The sequence below is a fragment of the Sapajus apella genome, unplaced genomic scaffold (genome assembly GCF_009761245.1).
Source record: "Sapajus apella isolate SASKATOON/1434 unplaced genomic scaffold, GSC_monkey_1.0 scaffold21, whole genome shotgun sequence".
NCBI lineage: Eukaryota > Metazoa > Chordata > Mammalia > Primates > Cebidae > Sapajus > Sapajus apella.
This window is the reverse complement of record NW_022436961.1, coordinates 12,315,272-12,328,805: the sequence shown is the minus strand read 5'-3', so window position 1 is coordinate 12,328,805 and position 13,534 is coordinate 12,315,272. Positions and strand designations below refer to the sequence as shown.

Genomic DNA, 13,534 nt, shown 5'->3' with positions numbered 1-13,534 from the left:
TTCTTCTACTCCTTCAAATTCTTTTTGGTTCATAGGAAAGTAGAAAGAAATTCTCAAAAACGATACAGGAGAATACCTTAAAAATGATATCTTCTGCAATAAACTATAGATTGTATACATGTATATGTATCTACATACACAATCTGTGTGTGTGTATATATATAAATTAGTTACTATCATACAGGTATGTATGAAAACTCATCGTGCAAGGTTACATTTTCAGAAAATATGTAATCTAATAAAATAAATCAAGCCCAGAATTTTTTTTTTAAAGTCTATTGCGTTTTGTTTTTTTTTGTTAAAAATGAAAGGCTTTTTTGACTGGAAGTGGCTTTTCAGTAAAAATAACATAATTGTGTTGGTGAAGCCCAAAGATTCTAATCAAAATTAGGGTATTGACAACCAAACTGAATTGCTGGAGTACTTAAGCTGCTTTGGTTTTGTTATCTTTCTGTGTCAGAATGTTTGAAAAACACTTATTAATCCAATCTTATAAGTTATCTTGAAATCTCTTTTTTAATATTCTTTTTTGCACACATGAAAAGTTAGATGAGCATATGAATTTCTGTTTTCAGTTGGATTAGTTGGAAACCTCCTCAGTATAGTTTGTGTAATATAGTTAAAGAGAAAGAAAATAGGCCCAGCACAGTAGCTCATGCCTGTAATCTCAGCACTTTGGGAGGCTGAGGTAGTGAGGATTGCTTGAGGCCAGGAGTTCGAGACCAGCCTGGGCAACATGGCGAAACCCTGTTTCTACAAAAAAATACAAAAATCAGCCGGGCGTGGTGGCATGTGCCTGTAGTCCCAGCTACTTGGGGGGCTGAGGTGGGAGGATTGCTTGAGCCTGGAGAGGTTGAGGCTCTAGTGAGCTATGACTGAGCAACAGAGCTAGAGTCTGTCTCAGAAAAAGAAAGTAGATGTGTGTTAAATTTCAGTACTTTTTTTGAGTGAGGTCCAGTGGGTAAGAAAGAAGCACTGGATAATTGGATAAATGAACCCATTTTCTCTTCTCTGTTTGAATTTGTAATTTAAAGGAATATTCTACTTATGAAGTACTTCAGTGCTTAATTAGCTGTCAGTAAATTTATATATCTTACCTAATTCATATGGATTTGCTATTTTTATCTGTGCCTACAGTTTCTTGACCTCTCTAAAGGGATCCCGGTATACTATAAGGCAGAGATATAATAACAGTAAAAGACCTATCACTAGTCCTGTCATTCCAACTCATGTGTAATTATAGTTTAAATGAAGGGACATCGTGTGTATTGCTGTTTATCCTTTACTTTCATCTTGTGATCAAGAAAGCAAATAATATATAATAATGATATAAGACAAGTAATATAATAATGGGAATATAATCCCATTTTACAAATGAGGAAATGAAAATTTAGAAAAGTAAAGTGACTTGTCCAAGGTCACATGGCTACTAAGTGACCAACTGTCAAAGCAGAATTTTCCAAATAAAGATAATTCTTGTACAAACATAGAGTGAACACATCATATGTGTCATATTAATGAGGGAACCAGCAGGACGAGAAGTGGTTCAGAGAAGTGCGAAGATACAGACATTGGAGGAAAAAGTTGGGCATAAGATTGCTAGGTTAGATGCAAATCTGTGTTACAGGGCAATAAAAACCATAGACTTTGAGATTATCTTTTTTACTAGATAGGATTCAGTTGTACCTTTATGAGACAATTTATTATTTAACATGTGGATATTAGAGTCTAAGTTTTTAAATGATTAGTAAATTACCAGTCAAAGATATGTCCCCTAATGAAATATTGATAATCGTTGAGCTTGTGCTCGTATATGACATTGAAATGACATACTGCCTTCTCTTTGTCTTCTAAGTTTTGGGTACTTTCTTTTTTTTGATGCAAAGCAGCAGTGAAACCTAGGTTTTCTGACTTTTAGTCCAGATTTCTTTCCACTCTTCTTCCTGCTTCTTCATAGTATAATTTTCAATACTAGAGTAATCTGCATAACTTCTGCAAAATCAGCTAGTCTTTGTTATTAGTTTTTCTTTGTTCAAAGTGATGTAGATACAGCTTTCTTCCTTAGAGAAGCATTGTGAAAGTCAATGGATATTTGTAAAATTTGCATAAATGCCCAACATGAGAAATTGAAATTATAACTTAAATATTGCAATTATTCTTTTGTGATATTTTGTTAGCAAATTTCAGAGTAATTATACATATTCTTGCATTTTTATTAAGTAATCAGTATTATAAAACAGTATATTTCTTTTTTTTTTTTTTTTTTGAGATGGAGTTTCACTCTTGTTACCCAGGCTGGAGTGAGTGCAATGGCGCGACCTTGGCTCACCGCAGCCTCCACCTCCTGGGTTCAGGCAATTCTCCTGCCTCAGCCTCTTGAGTAGCTGGGATTACAGGCACATGCCACCATGCCTAGCTAATTTTTTTTTTTTTTTTGTATTTTTAGTAGAGACGGGGTTCACCACGTTGACCAGGATGGTCTCGATCTCTTGACCTTGTGATCCACCCGCCTCGGCCTCCCAAAGTGCTGGGATTACAGGCTTGAGCCACCGAGCCCGGCAAAACAGTATATTTCAATAGATTAACCTTTACATATTTTGAATAAAATATAATTTAACCATTTTAAATAGTCAGTGGAAATTTTTCCACATTAAACAGTATACCTGGTTATCAGAGTTAAGGATTGCATTATTTAACTAATAATTTTTTCCTGAACTTCAGATTATTATCTGTATGTGTCATATAACTTGACAATTTTTTTTTTTTAGTGCTTTTCAAGTAGAGTGGGATACTTCATTCGGTTTAGCCCTCTAGCAATTAGACAAGTCAGTTACCATGGTAACGTGGTAGGTATTAATTTCCTTACCTAGTTAGAGGTTTCATGAACAAAGAAATCTCTTGAGTTCATCCACCAAAACCCAACTTTCTCTTGAGACTGGCTTCTTGAGAGTGGTGTTAAACCTGTCTATTTTCTAGAAGGTGACACTATTGAAAGTGGAAAATGCTCTTCTCTTGACGTGAATTTCTTCTCTATCAGAGTGAAGTAGAGTATGGTTAGGTGATTAAAAAGCTACCCTTTCTTAGCTAATTTGGAATGCAATTGGTCTTAATTTTTCTAAATTTGTTCTAACTAAAATCTTATTGGCGTGATTTCTATTGTTATGAACTAGAGGTGACTTCCGCAGACAACTTGTACTGATATCTAAGTGCCGTCAAATAGAACCACTTAAGATGAATTTCTTCTAAAACAGAGTTCATAATTTTGACAGATAATCTCTTAGTGTTTAATTGACTAATAATACCAACCTTACGGAGTAGCTCCATTCATTTAATTATGAGGACAATTTTGCAACTAATTTATCAAAAAGCCTTCACCAAGAAGTAGCATTCTTATTGGATATTTTATGAATACATTATGGAGATTAAAATCACTACAGTGGGTTGTTAATGATGCCAGCCTTGGACTTTTAGTTTTAGATCATTTTATCTGTGTTCTGTAGAAGAAGTTCGTAAGGTATCCAATGTGTCGTGTTTGACTTGCTGCTTGTTTTGCGCCATGTGCTAAATGGTTTCTACATTTTTCAATGGTTGAAAAGTTAAAAGAAGAATATTTCATGAAATTTAAGTAAATCCAGGTTTCAGTGTCTATAGGTAAAGTTTTATAGTAACATTGTTATGCTTAAGTATTGTTTATGATTTCTGTGCTATAATGAGAAACTTGAGTAGTTTTGACAAAGATCATCTGGCCTGTAAGTCCTAGAATATTTACTATCTAACCCTTCAGAGAAAAAGTTTGCTGACCCTTCTATACTATGAAAAAATATAGCCTTGATTATTCATTAAAAATTATTTTCCTAATTTATTGACATACTTTTGTCCCCTGATTATTAAAAGGAACACATGTTCTTATAGAAAAGTTGGAATATATAGAAAAGTATAAAGAATATGAAAAACCATTTGCAACTATGAGATAACCACTAATGTTTTGATATACATTGCTCCAGACTTACACACACACACACACACACACACACACACACACACACACACACACACAATTTATTTTATACAGTTAGAGTCGAATTTTGTTTTTGAGATAGAGTCTTGCTCTGTTGCCCAGGCTGGAGTGCAGTGGCAAGATTTTGGCTCACTGCAACCTCTGCCTCCTGGGCTCAACTGATTCTTGTGCCTCAGCCTCCTGAGTAACTGGAATTATAGGTGTGTACCACTATGTCCAGCTAATTTTTGTATTTTTAGTAGAAACAAGATTTTACCATGTTGCCAAGGCTGGTCTTGAACTCCTGGCCTCAAATCATCTGCCTTGTCTTCCCAAAGTGCTGGGACTACATGCATGAGCCACTGTGCCTTTGTTTTTTAATTTGCTTTTTTCTCTTGAATAATTATAAGAACATTATTTTTAATGACTGTGTAGTGTTCTGTTTTATGGATGTACCGTGCTTATTTAGCCATAATTTATTATTATGAGGTTGATAAACATGATAATCAGTTTGAGCTCAAGAAGCTAGTTATAGGGTTTTACAATTAATGAATCCCCGGTATGTTGCTGGGTTGCTGAGTCTGTAATTTTTTCCTGACTGTTCAGAACACTATGTTTGGGACCATTGAGGCAAAGGAAATTGAAGAGCTGCCATTTTCAATTATTGTATTAGAAGATACATTGGGCCGGGCGCGGTGGCTCAAGCCTGTAATCCCAGCGCTTTGGGAGGCTGAGGCGGGTAGATTGCGAGGTCAGGAGATCGAGACCATCCTGGTCAACATGGTGAAACCCTGTCTCTACTAAAAATACAAAAAAAAAATTAGCTGGGCATGGTGGTGCGTGCCTGTGATCCCAGCTACTCAGGAGGCTGAGACAGGAGAATTGCCTGAACCCAGGAGGCGGAGGTTGCGGTGAGCCGAGATCGTGCCATTGCACTCCAGCCTGGGTAACATGAGTGAAACTCCGTCTCAAAAAAAAAAAAAAAAAAAAGAAGATACATTGAAGATTTGTCAAATGACATAGACACAACACTAATCCAGATTATTTAATCAAAAAGACATTCATTTCAGATATGAATTCATAAATGTTTATAATGATCCTCGGTTTGAAAACTGTATAGAATCCATAAAGAACAACCTAGAAGACATTATTTGCTTGGCAAAGAGAAGTTCCCAAACCAACTGGGGATGAAATATTTGAAATGATAAGTGAATACTTTGAAACACACAAGATACGGAAACAGAGTGGAAGTTTGGGACAGGTAATGACAGAAGATGTAAAGGCTTTCCATTAAGTTCAGTCTAAAACTATACTCCAAGCAACAGGTTGTCTTATTCATGGAGAAGCAGTTGTAAATTAAAACTTGCCTGTGGTTTGGAGTTTCACATTAAATGATTATATTAAAAATTAAAATGGCAAGCCCAGCTAAATCCAAGCTCCTACAGTACCTTCTTTTCACCTTTAGGTGAAGAAATGTGATAAGCTATTTTATTGCTGATTATGTGGACAGTCCAAAGGAAGGTTTATAAGCAAAAAAGGAAAAATCTAAATTATTCCACGTGGGTAATTTTTTATTTTGCAAATTTGTTAAATTGTAGTTATTGGCTTCAAAAAGTGATATCCTTGACTGACATTTTGAGCGCTTGAATTCACTCATTAAAAAAATGCAGTGATCATTTGGAAAATATATTAAGGTATATGACAGAGTTATTGGATTCAGAGCAAAAATTCAGCTTCAGAAAAGTGAAGTTAAAATGGTTTTAGAAGTGACATTTAATTGGTGTTATTTGAATCCTAGAGAAGAATTAATGGTACTAGTAGAGAGAGCAAAGTCAGTGTGTGTCTGTGATAAAGCTTTAGTATATTTTGAAATACTTGATAAAAAAAAGTTCAAGTTTACTCAAAGCTTACTTAAGTCATTGGAATAAATTAACATATTTCTTAAAGAAAAGGAGAAGCTTTTAGACCTAAAGAAGTTTTACACCCTTGAAGTACATGCAATTTAAAGAGACCGAGTTGTTGGAATACTAGTTAATGGTGAAAAACTTTTCAGTCTGAGAGCAAAGCCTTCTCTTTTGTCATTTGCTTCTTTGTGGTGGTTGCTATGTAGAATTCGAAGAAAATATTGTTAAAAAGTCTTGATCAGGAGTAGAGTGTAGCATAAACCTAATGTGTTTTAACATTAATAACGAGGAAAAAGGGAATGCATGATAATTTCATCAAGTCAGAAAAAATGGAAAAAAAAGGAAACTGAAGAAAGTAGCTAATGAAAGTAAGGTGAAGAGGAAAACTTAAATTTTTACACTACCTCTGAATGAGATTAATTTTCATTTCCCTACTGAAAGACAAACATATTGCAATTAAGCCATTCAAAATAAAAAAGTTTTTTTTTTTTTTTTTGATAAGAGTTGGGATCTCACTATGTTGACCAGGTTAGTCTTGAACTCCTCAACAAGGAGGCCGAAGCGCTAGGATTTCAGGCTTGAGCTGCTGTGCCTGGCCGAAAACAAAATTAAGCAACAAAAGAACACAAAAGATTCCAGACAGTCTTTAAAATAATGACAAAAGTTGATAAATTGTAGATAGTGGTAGATGATTTCAGAAAAAGTCTAAACCAAAGAAAGTGAAAATATGTTACTTATTTTAAAGGGGGATTTAAAATCCGTTAAAGGTACAATATGAAGCATTCTGAACTGATAAAATATATGTTTTTTTTTTTTTTTTTTTTAGTTTAAGCTCTAGGATACATGTGCAGGACATACAGGTTTGTTACATAAGTAAATGTGTGCCATGGTGGTTTGGTGCACCTATCAATCTATCACCTGGGTATTAAGCCTCACATACATTGGCTGTTTTTCCTGATCCTTTCCCTCCTCCAGGACTCAGTGTGTGTTGTTCCCCTCCCTGTGTCCATGTATTCTCATTGTTTAGCTCCCACTTACAATGAGAGTGTGTGGTATTTGGTTTTCTATTCCTGTGTTAGTTTTCTGAGGATAAGGGCTTCCAGCTTCATCCATGTCCCTGCAAAGGACATGATCTCATTCCTTTTTCTGGCTGCATAGTATTCCTTTGTATGTGTACCACATTTTCTTTATCCAGTCTATCATTGATGGGCATTTAGGTTGTTTCCATGTCTTTGCTATTGTGAATAGTGCTGCAGTGAACATATGTGTGCATGTATCTTTATAATAGAATGATTTATATTCCTTTGGGTATATACCCAGTAATGGGATTGCAGGGTCAAATGGTATTTCTGGTTCTAGGTCTTTGAGGAATCACCACACTGTCTTCCACAATGGTTGAACTAGTTTACATTCCCACTAGCAGTGTAAAAGCATTCCCATTTCTCCACAGCCTTGCTAGCACCTGTGGTTTCTTGACTTTTTAATATATGCCATTCTGACTGGCATAAGAGGGTATCTCATTGTGGTTTTGATTTGTATTTCTCTACTCATCAGTGATGTTGAGATTTTTTTCATGTTTGTTGGTTGCATAAATGTCTTTTTGAGAAGTATCTGTTCACATCCTTTGCCCACTTTTTAATGGGATTTTTTTTCTTGTATATTTGTTTGAGTTCGTTGTAGATTCTGGATATTAGACCTTTGTCAGATGTATAGATTGCAAAAATGTTCTCCCATTCTGTAGTTGTCTGTTCACTCTGATAATAGTTTCTTTTGCTGTGCAGAAGCTTAAAATACATGATTTTAGAAAAAGACATGTCAAAGTCATACATTTTCAATAACATAGTGACTAAATATGTAAATAAATTATTTTGTGCTGTGAATTTGACCAAGAATAACCTTTACCTTGTCAGGAATTACAATCTGCATGTATTATAAAGGATTTCCCTATTGCATATTATTCTACAACATTAATTTTCTGTGTACTTTTTATCTATCCCAAGATCTAAGAAAATTTGACAAAGATGTTAGGTTTGTAAACAAATTTATGTTCAAATTCTTTGCCTGGAAGTATCTAGATAGAATTCTTCATGCAGAAGAGTATTTATATCTAAAAATTACACATTTCAAATTAAAATGATTTTAGTGTTATAGATAGAAGGAAAGAGTTATTGAAGTTTGTTTCTGTTTTGGCAGTGTAAATGAATTACTCACAAAATTCCAGGAGTCTACAGGTATTTTTATAAAGTTTGTGTCATTTATGGAAATCGCAGTTTTCTGGCATTTTGCAAATGAGATCTATAGGTATAGCAGAAACTTGTTTTCCAGCTTTATAAATATATATTTTAAGATTAAAAACTGATTTTATATATATATAAAATCTGGACTCAGCTTTTGACTTCTGTCAAGGATTTTGAATTTGTGACGAAATACACACTTATTAATTACCAGCGATGTATACAAAATGCATCACAGTTAATAAATCATATGTATTTTACATATTTTTTCACTACATATGATGCATGTAGCAACTCCAAGAGTTGAGTTGTCAACTCTGATTTAGTGAATCTTAGATCTTACCCACCAGGAAACTTTGATCATGATTCAGTGATTACAGGCAAGCACCAAAAGATAGAACATTCTTTTTTTGAATCCCAAACTGTGAGAAACAGATTCCAAAAATGTACCTTTCTTCTGCATTAGGACACATTTTGGTTTTGGATTAACAGACTAGTTTTAAGCAATATGTGCAAAAACGTTGCACACAGGAAACTGTTGGTTTTGGGACTCCTGTATTATGCTTTTTTAATTATGTGGTTTGTTTGACTACTCCACATTTTCAAGCATAAATTAATCCGTAATTCCAGACTTATTTTCAATAAGCAATCTAGAGAGTTGAGTTCTTTCTTATTAACATTTTATAGATATGGACCGTTTGGTATTTTTCTGCTAATAAAAACCCTTAGTAAGTTTACAAGGCTGCCTTCTGGTTTGATGTCATTAGGCTGTTTACTGGGAACCTTGGTGGAAGTCTTTCATCTTCTCTCCCCTACTGGTGCAAGAATGAGTTACAGACCTGCTCTGTTAACCTTTTCCTTCCCAGTGCACAATAGTGATGGAGCTTGTTCTATATGGAAAATTTATGTTTGATAAAGTAATCTTTAAAAATTTTTGTTCCATAAATTGTAAGTATTTTCAGTTTCTGATTCATGCTTGGGATAGTTGCTGCATATTGTTCAATTTTGTTAGAATTTATATGGTTAAATATCAAATCCAACAGACTGTTCTCAAATCATAAATAGTTGCTGTGATTAATATTAACATCCTGTTTCATCGTGAGACTCTTTAGCGTTACATTAAAACTACTACCTCCTTATTATGAAAGCTAAAGTAATAGGAACTAAGGTTGAGTTTGAGGAATTTATTAAGAACTAAGCCTTGAATTAAAGCTATTTCAATTTAATATAAGTCATATTATGGTAGGGATCCGTGTTACTTTTTTTTTTTTTTTGAGACAGTCTCACTCTGTCACCCAGGCTGGAATGCAATGGCATGGTCTCAGCTCATTGCAACCTCTGCCTCCTGGTTCAAGCGATTCTCCCGCCTCAGCCTCCTGAGTAGCTGCGACTACAAGCACATGTCACCACACCAGGCTAATTTTTGTAATTTTACTAGAGACAGGGTTTCGCTATGTTGGCCAGGCTGGTCTTGAACTCCTGACCTTGTGATCTGCCCACCTTGGTCTCCCAAAGTGCTGGGATTGCAGGCGTGAGCCACTGCACCCGGCCCCATTTTACTATTAATAAAACAAATATGTTCTATTTTTTTTTTTTAATGCACACACCACGTTTGGGAGGTTCTCATTCACTGTCTTTAATTATATTTGAATTTTGGTTTACATTGAGGAGAGCCCTCAAAGGTATTAACAAATTTAAAAAAAAATCTTCTAAAAATCTCATTCTTAGGGAAATTTGTTCACTTACTGGGCAAGAAGTATAATAAAAAACCTTAATATAGAAGAGCTATTATCTGTCTTCAAAATTAAATCTTTGGATAGACTTGTGAATAAATCTAATAGTTTTGCTGAATTTACTTAGATCTTAAGACAGAGTAATCATGTACAAAATTAAAGATGTTGGGAATTCATAATAATTCATGTATCAAATGATTTTTTTGATAGTGAGATAAAATTATTCTTGAGAAAGGATCAAAGTCATAGAATAATGGAATGTTGAAACTGCCAGAATTATATAAGTCAGTTAAAATGGCTGATTTGTTTTAAAAGGAAGAAATACTAAATACATAATTATTAGATGTAGCATATTGTATCTTTTTTCTTTTGCAATTCTAGCTCTTATAACCTATGCTTGGACCTAGGTGTCATAACTTACTTTAAATATGAATGTTTGGTTTTCATTTATATTGACAGTACTACCTCAGTTTTCTTTCAAATATTGTTTTGTATTTAGTCATCAAGACATTGTTTTTTGGACTTTGCAAATAGGACATTTCAAAGATGAATGAAAAAAAATTGGAAACAACTCCACGGCAGTGGAAATGTCCTGAATGGATGTCTGTGCAGAATAAAAGATGTGCTGTAGAAGAAAGAAAGGTATATTGTTCATTGACTATTCTTTCAGGTGGGAAATTTAATTTATATTTGACTGTGCAGAGTCAGTTGTTACTTGTTTTTTTTTTTTTTTTGAGACGGAGTTTCACTCATGTTACCCAGGCTGGAGTGCAATGGCGTGATCTCAGCTCACCGCAACCTCCGCCTCCCGGGTTCAGGCAATTCTCCTGCCTCAGCCTCCTGAGTAGCTGGGATTACAGGCACGCACCACCATGCCCAGCTAATTTTTTGTATTTTTAGTAGAGACGGGGTTTCACCATGTTGACCAGGATGGTCTCGATCTCTTGACCTCGTGATCCACCCGCCTCGGCCTCCCAAAGTGCTGGGATTACAGGCTTGAGCCACCGCGCCCGGCCGTCAGTTGTTACTTGTAAACTTCAAGTCGTTGTTTAGGTCAGAGTTGCTGTTGTCTGAATTCACCAGGACCTAGTTGTTGAAAGTGTAAACTGGAATAAACTTTAATTGGGTTTACAAAATGAGAATTCTTAGTGTATATTTTCTCTTTTTGTATTCAGGTTGCCTGGTTGACTTTACCAGTTTGTTCTAGTTTAGATAATTTAGACAACATTAACTTTGTTGAATTTTTTGTTTACCAGCCAGTATCCAGCATTTCAAGGCAACATTATTATTACAGCTACAATACGAATATAATTACCAGGAAAAAAAAAAAACCTCAGGAAAATAAATGCTTTTAGGAAAATGGGATTAGAGGTTTGAAAATAAACTTGTTTTGGAAAAATAGCTTTACAATAGGATGCCTTTATCTTTGTTAAGTTGTCCTTATGACTTCATTAGTTTAAAAAACATTAATTTATAACACTTAGAACTATAAATTGAATGCTTTAGTGAATTTTATTATTTCAGTGAACGTTTGTTATTTAACGTGAACTTTGTACCTATTTTGAAATTTACTAAACTCAAGGCATGTGTTCAGAAGAGTGTTTTTGAAGATGACCTCCCCTTCTTAGAATTCACTGGATCCATTGTGTATAGTTATGAAGCTAGTGATTGCTCTTTCCTGTCAGAAGATATTAGGTAAGAGATGTGAATTTCCTGATTTCATTTGAATTTGGACCCTTAGAAGGTACTATTATGGTAATATTTGTGAAAATACTGAGTTTTACAGTTGAGGTATGCTCAATAGATATTTTTATAGACTATCACCAAGTTTTACTTTTCAAATAAAAAATAATCACTGAATTAATGTATAATCTGTTGGTTTGTTCATTCATAAGCTTTTATATTACTTTAGATAATTTTTTGACTTTTAGTACTTAAGATGTTATATGTAGAGCTACTGAACACATTGTATTTATTTTACCAATTTAGGGAAAAAATGCAAAAATTATTTAACCTCTAAATACACCTTTATATTTCATTAAATATATCTACATAGTAATATTTAATAATGGCTATGATTGGCTCTTTTGTGTTTAATTAGCAACAATTGTAGCAAATGATTCTTAAAAAATGTTCTAATTAAACATTAGAAATGTCTATTAGCACGTTTAAAGGTAGCCTTGTAAAATTAAGACTGCAATAATGCAATCTAAGTCTCTCAAAGCATAAAACAGAAGTAATAAGGAATTCATTCAGATCTTTTTTGAACTTGTTATACCTGTCCAAAAAAAGCCAAACCAAAACAAAAAACTGTTGAGTTAAAAAAAGCAGAGGTGCTGGGCACAGTGGCTCATGCCTGTAATCCCTACACTTTGGAAGGCCAAGGCAGGAGGATCACTTAAACCCAGGAGTTTGAGAACAGCCATGGTAAGACACCCCCATCCCTACAAACAAATTAAAAAATTATCTTGGCATCTGTGGTCCTAGCTACTCAGGATGCCAAGGTGGGAAGATCATTTGGGCCCAAGAATTTGATGTTGTAGTGAGCCTTGATCACACTGCACTCCAGCCTGAGCAACAGGGCAAGACCCTGTCTCAAACAGACAAACAAATAAACAAAAGGCAGAGGTAGGTTAAACTATTTATTAATGGTCTACTGGTGTAGATATGAGCTAGAAATAACATCCAAGAGTCCTTCTACTACAGCTGTCTGGCCCCTTTGGGACTCATTATACTGAATTAAATTAGTTTCACAGAGGAGGTAAAGTTTATTTTACATATTAACTCTACCATTTTACCTTCAGCATTGCTATAGTATATCATATCTGAAGGCAATTAGCATAAGTGACTTGAAGAATAGTAGTTTTTTATTTTTTTTCCCATTTATTTTATGGCATTTTAGGTTTTGGGGTACATGTGAAGAACATGCAAGATTGTTGCATAGGTACACACGTGGCAGTGTGATTTGCTGCCTTCCTCCCCATCACCTACATCTGGCATCTCTCCCCTTGCTATCTCTCCCCAGCTCCCCACCCCCCACCGTCCCTCCCCTATTTCCCCCCAACTGACCCCAGTGTGTAGGGCTCCCCTCCCTGTGTCCATGTGTTCTCATTGTTCAACACCCACCTATGAGTGAGAACATGCGGTGTTTGATCTTCTGCTCTTCTGTCAGTTTGTTGAGAATGATGGTTTCCAGGTCCATCCATGCCCCTACAAAGGACACAAACTCATAATTTTTGATGGCTACATAATATTCCATGGTGTATATATGCCACATTTTCCCTATCCAGTCTATCATTGATGGGCATTTGGGTTGGTTCCAGGTCTTTGCTATTGGAAACAGTGCTGCAGTGAACATTTGTGTGCATGTGTCCTTATGGTAGAACGATTTACAATTGTTTGGATATATACCCAGTAATGGGATTGCTGGGTCAAAGGAATTTCTATTTCTAGGTCCTTGAGGAATCGCCACACTGTCTTCCACAATGGTTGAACTAATTTACACTCCCACCAACAGTGTAAAAGTGTTCCTATTTCTCCACATCCTCTCCAGCATCTGTTGTCTCCAGATTTTTTAATGATCGCCATTCTAACTGGCGTGAGATGGTATCTCAATGTTGTTTTGATTTGCATTTCTCTGATGACCAGTGATGATGAGCATTTTTT

At 35.0% G+C, this 13,534-nt stretch overlaps 1 protein-coding gene across 10 annotated transcripts in view; it reads left to right on the top strand.

Annotated features, from left to right (window-relative positions):
* The window catches only part of WRN (WRN RecQ like helicase), a 145,720-nt gene that overhangs the window by 12,309 nt on the left and 119,877 nt on the right, over positions 1 to 13,534 (top strand). For 4 of the 10 annotated variants that reach the window (XM_032288279.1, XM_032288278.1, XM_032288274.1 and 1 more), the window contains exons 2-3: positions 10,399 to 10,510; positions 11,451 to 11,563. The exons of 2 other annotated variants lie outside the window; for them this stretch is intronic. In XM_032288279.1, the coding sequence (XP_032144170.1) occupies positions 10,415 to 10,510; positions 11,451 to 11,563 (209 nt within the window). In that variant the 5' untranslated portion in view covers positions 10,399 to 10,414. Of the gene's footprint in view, positions 1 to 5,462; positions 5,557 to 9,732; positions 10,511 to 10,921; positions 10,970 to 11,450; positions 11,564 to 13,534 lie in introns of those variants that run through there. 4 more of the 10 variants (XM_032288277.1, XM_032288281.1, XM_032288275.1 and 1 more) reach the window with 4 other exon arrangements.